This window comes from Hippocampus zosterae, chromosome 2 (genome assembly GCF_025434085.1).
Source record: "Hippocampus zosterae strain Florida chromosome 2, ASM2543408v3, whole genome shotgun sequence".
NCBI lineage: Eukaryota > Metazoa > Chordata > Actinopteri > Syngnathiformes > Syngnathidae > Hippocampus > Hippocampus zosterae.
In genome coordinates this window covers 17,592,854-17,598,438 of record NC_067452.1, presented here as the reverse complement: position 1 = coordinate 17,598,438, position 5,585 = coordinate 17,592,854, and the positions used below count along the sequence as shown (strand labels likewise).

The following is a 5,585-nucleotide window of genomic DNA, read 5'->3' as shown; positions in this document are numbered from 1 at the left end:
CAGAGGGGGGCCCCGGTGACCCGCGTCCGGGCAAGGGAAACCTTGGTCCATATATTTTTCTCATCATAAGGGGTCTTTGAGCCGTGCTTTGTCTGGCCCCTCACCTAGAACCTGTTTGCCATGGGTGCCCTTGCCAGGGGCATAAAGCCTCAGACAACTTAGCTCCTAGGATCATTGGGACACACAAACCCCTCCACCACGGTAAGGTGACGACTCACGGAGGGGTCTTCGGAATCAATTAGTTTAAAAGGTATTTGGCCCAAGATGTTCGAGGGTTGGTCACCAGGGCTCAACCGGTTGGCAGTTGTCATCCAACCCTCCGCGGGGACAGTGCACTGAGGTCTGCAACACGTTTCTAGTTCTTTATAAGGACAAAGGCATTGGATTGTCAACACCAAGACAGTCATTCCAGATCCCCTAACATGGGCACCAACATGATTAGACATAAATAGCTCCTGTCCCAAAAGGAAAGAGAATCGCGCAGCAGCCATTTGAATCGCATGTGTGCCACAGACAAGCGGCCGACTCTAGCAGAAGAAACAAGCGGCTACGGATGTGAGATCCACGTTTAGAATTAGTCATGAGGATATAGAGCATGTGGAAAGAAAATATTCGAGTGATTGTTATGTGGAAGTAAAATAGGACGAATCAAAGTGCTCTGACAAATGGCTCTTATTTATTTCTTGACCGTACATTCCAAGCACATAGTCAAACGCGTGCTTTCCAAGGCTATGAGAAGGGAAACAACAAGTCCTGAGGGGTGCCTCAACCATATAAAAATGTTTGCCATGTGCATCACGAAATATGGTCTTAAAGTCACTGTAGAGACTCAGAGAAGGAACTTCCGACATACAAAAGAAAAAAAGATTTCAAATGGATTATGTCATTTACACAAATTCAGGATACGTGGGAACAAAATATAGTTACAAATTGTATTTACAACGATGCAAGTGGAGATGGTCGGAAAAAGACAAAAGCAAGAGTCAGATGCAGAAAATCTTGCAGTCGTTCCAAAGCTGCATCCCAAGTCAGCTTTCAGTTTTCCAGATGTGACAGAGGAATACAAAAATAAGCTTCTGCTGTGATGAATTACTCCACTCCTTTCATGAACTCCAAGAACTCTGCAAAATGAGCGAACAGCGACAAAAACGCCAAATAAGAATAACTCATCTCTTGCTCGTTCCACAGTGTGCAAGTGATACAAAAAGGTGATCCGTGCAATAGATGAGTCCCAAGAAGATTCACAACATATTCAAAACACAGCGGACTTGGGGCTGCCGAAACTTTCCTTTTTTCATGATCACACGTGAGCTTCACACGAGTGACAAAAGAAAGCACTGCAGACTATGAGTGACTTGCGACGACTCACCGTCGTAGTCAATTTTGCCGTCGTTGTTCTTGTCCCCGTCTTTCATCAGTTCCTCGATGTCGTCCTCAGTAATCGCTTCTCCTGTTGATTCCAGCATCATTTTCAACTCGTCCAAGTCGATGTAGCCATCTGCGTTTCTGCGCAATCACATGTGAAAAAAAAAAAAAAACAACAACAACACATGACTGCATGTATGGCGTGGTACAGCGTGAGCCAGTGTGATTGCTAATTGATCCCATCTTGCATCGAATTGTTTGTGATGCTTCAGTTTGGAAGACGAGCTGTCTGGCTCACACCATGGGGCCGCTTGAATGTTGTTGGCTGCCAAGAAGCATGAAGGAGTAACTGCTGGGCTTAGTGGTGCTCTTGTCAGTGCACGTAACATAGCAACTTGATTACCAGTCTGGTCGTGTTGGTTACATCTCATTATAATAAAAGCTTTGTTGCAGTCAACTTTAGAAATGGAGAAACCCACTTGTCAAACATACGAAACAATTCCGCCAGTTCCTCCTCGGACTTCCCTTTGCTGTCGTCCTTCATACATCTCACCATCATGACCAGGAACTCGTCAAAGTCCACCGTGCCGCTCCCTGCGCAGAGACACACTTGACTAAATAGTTGACTCAGGTTCATCTTGGACTTCATCACCTTTCATCGTTGGGATTAGCAAAAAATGCTCCGGCTAAGTAACAATCAGACATTGGTTCTATGATTTCAGTATTTTGCTTTTGAGGCAAATCTGGCACTGCTCCACCAGATCAAGGTAGTGCAGTGTAAAATAAGTCTCGATAAACTTGTGATGTTGTTGTAATTGAGTGCCTCGCAATAAGCTGGTGACCAGTCCAGGGTGGTCGCCGCCTCTCTCTCACAGTCACCTGACAGCATTTAGAAAATGACTGGATGGACAAATGATTGTGTACCTCACAGATTCTTTGCAAATCCACCCTCGGGCTATATGTCTCACTCACTAAAAATGTTAATCACTTGATGACAACACACATAGGCTGCATGAGGCATGTCAATATATGGCCGGCATCGGGCGGGATCCACGTACCTCCAAAAGCATCACTTTCCAGGAGACCCCAAAAATAGCATGCTTGCTCAACCATTCCCGTTGCATCATCAAAGAGTTTTCAACACTTTAGATCGGTCAATCCTCAGTAAAAAATAAGAGGCTTGGGTGTGGACTGAAAAAAATATGACATTTACCAAATTGTGACACAAAAGGTTTTGGGATTGGATTTTTAAATTTGGAAGTTCTTCAGATAATAACAGAGAGTGCCGTTGTTTCATGTTGTGACACATCGCACCTTTCCATGCTCCTTAGCAGTTATATGAAATTTCTCTGTGCCAGGAATTTGCTGAAGTACCCAAGAAGTAGGCGCCCCACCCTTTTCTTTTCCTATCAAAACAGCCACTGTCTGATTTACCGTCTTCATCCACCTCATCAATCATCTCCTGCAGCTCCTCCGGCGTGGGGTTTTGGCCCAGCATCCTCATCACCTTGCCCAGCTCCTTGGTGCTAATGCAGCCATCTTCTGCATCTTGGACAAAAATGTCAAACGCGGCCTTGAACTCTGCAAAAACAGCCCGACGCATTAGCGACAAGAAAACATGGCATTTCATTCATAAGTACAGAAAAGGTTTCGCTTGAGTTGTTATGAAATGAAATATAAGGTTTACGCTCAAGTCACTTGCCATTTTTCTGTTCCTCCGTCAGCTGCTCCACCTGCAAACAGTACACGAGAGTGTGTATTTTGGCAAAAGACTCTCTGATTTGTTTTCAGTTATGTGCCGCTTTCAAACACACCACCGACTCATAAAATCACGTTCCCGCAGCAATGTTTCAAATCGGCCCATGCGAAGTCTACTTTTCCATCACTTTTCTCCCAAACAAAGGTGATATTTTTAGTTGGAAACCCCGGGCCATCCCTGACAAAACACAGACTCGATATGTCAAGTGTGAGCCAGTAAGAGGCGAGGGTAAAAATAGGCAGGAGGATCAGGAACTGCTGATAAAGGACAGAATACACCGTGTTTTAAATTAGCATAGCTTGAGGCTCTGGCGCAACAATAGAACGATAATCCAGGAAAAGCTACCGCGAATGAGAGAAGGAGACAGCTGCTTATGTAAGAGTTTACTCTGTCCACCATAAATTAAATGCACCCCTCCCGCAAGGGATGATAGACGTGAAAGAATCAATCCACAGCACACACTCATTTGTAAGAAACATTCCCGTGTGCGTTTCCTGTTTCAGCTGCACTGCTTCTTTGGCATGGATGAGGACGGGGCAGACAGCCGTTGGTCCACGCAGAGGCGGACGGACTCCCAGATAAAGCTGGAATTCAGCCCTGAGCTGGGGTGGGGGGGGGGGGGGGTCGGGTGAGGCTTGATGGGATTGGGCTTTCTAAACCTCAAAGCCCCTCTCCGGCACCAGAGCACCACTAAGCAACCAGCCCAAATTAGCAAATGCGAAATTGGACTGATCCATTTGGAGTCATGAATGAAGTTGGCAGAAAGCTCCTGAGGGGTTCCTCTCTCAGGACTGACTGGGGTCAAATGGGCCAACATGGAGAGGTCGGATCATCACCAGCCGCTGATGGAAACCGTTCAAGTCAAATGGCAACATAAAGCATCGTGTATGGGGAAACCATAAACAGATTAGTAACTTCTTGGCAGTTGCAACCATGAAGCAAATGTTGCCCAGAAGTTGATAGCGTCGGCGATCGCCCGAGCAAACGCGCCCACGATTGTGTAGGGACGTACCGCTGCCTTGTAGATGTCGTTCATGTTGGAGGCTGGTCTGCTGCCTGTCTTGGCGGTGTCCTACAGGCAGAAAGGAAGTGGGTACTGTCCAGCTCAGGGCAGGACGCTGGCCTCATCATGGCAAGGTTTTATAGCCGCAGCCCGCCGTTGTCTGGTCCCTCCCCAGCCGTGGGCAGCCTCCCCTCGCCGCGCGTCCACAAATGTGTGTCTGTGTCCGTGTGTCATGCGGCCAATCCGTCACAATCACTGGGCTCAGATAAAAATGCAGCAACTCTTCGGGGGTGGGGGGGCGTACTAGGGAATGGAATGACGAGAGGAGAGGGGAGTGTGGAGGGGCTTAATCTTTTGGGAGGGGGCTAAAGAGACACTCAACATTCCTCCAGGAGTGAACGAGAGACACAGCCAGCTCTGGAGAGCGTTGAGGGGGAAGAAGCCGAGGAGCGAGGCTAAGCAGAGCACAAAGATCCGGAGAGAGACTCGGAAATGTGGCAGCACCGTCAGGGACTTCATCCGCAGTACAGTAAAGGCTTTCACGTTGCCGTATTGCAATTTTTCATACAGTCACAAAATACTTGCTTTTGTGTCAGTGCTGACGTCCTGTTAATTCGGGTGAAACTTCGGAAGGTGTGACTGCAAATAATGATGTGTTGCTGAGTGTAAATGAGAGATTTGAGGAACGGGCGGTGCAGGCAAGGTGTCAGGAGCAAGGGGGAGGAGGCCTTATTTTTTCCATATTTTATATCCATATTTTTTCCCCTGGACTGGAGGTCACTATCAGCGCTTCAAAGGGCTCCCCCAGCAGCATGACCGCTTCCAGACAGCAAAAGGCGGCCAAAAGCTAGAAGAGCATATCCACATCAAACTGAGACTCACAATAGAAAGCCAATTCGCACCTAATCTGGCAGATGCAGTTGTTCTCACCGGGATTGTCCTCGCAGACCATTTGCCCCTACCTGGAGACAATAACGGAACAAACACACACACACACACACACACACACACACACACAACACACAGATAGGCACACTCTTGTTGAAGGATTTTTTAAAGGTGAGGCCAGGGAAAAGCGTCTTTGCCACTCTGCCTCGCGACCCTCACGGAACAATTCCTGACCCAGAGCTCTGTCCATATTCATCGGCTTGATGTGTGCTTTCTTAGACTATGTGTTAGGGATTAAATACTTTTCTGTGTCACTGACACCATAGACGCACGCGTGTGGTCAATCGTGAGCCCATCAACGCGCACCCCGGAACTCCACCAACACATTTGATTTATCGGTCAGTTGGTTATTTAAATAGTGTGGGAATTCCACCTACTACCCAGTTAGTGTGGTTATTTAGAAGAAAAAAAATACATGCATGGAGGAGCGTGTGCCACGTGGTCCGCAGCACACTGTAAAATCAAGCAGTACATCTTCATAAAAAAGAAATATGTGAACATATCTGTAAC

General features: G+C 47.1%; 1 protein-coding gene across 1 annotated transcript; it reads right to left on the bottom strand.

The window, feature by feature from the left end:
- Window positions 1–657: 657 nt before the first annotated feature.
- On the bottom strand, window positions 658–4,387 carry tnnc1a (troponin C type 1a (slow)). Its single transcript, XM_052057769.1, has 6 exons — window positions 4,137–4,387; window positions 3,068–3,098; window positions 2,800–2,946; window positions 1,845–1,959; window positions 1,370–1,506; window positions 658–1,121 (listed from the first exon to the last, which is right to left on the bottom strand). Exons 1-6 carry the CDS (start codon window positions 4,158–4,160, stop codon window positions 1,090–1,092), a joined length of 486 nt encoding a protein of 161 aa, XP_051913729.1. The 5' UTR covers window positions 4,161–4,387; the 3' UTR covers window positions 658–1,089.
- Window positions 4,388–5,585: the final 1,198 nt, after the last annotated feature.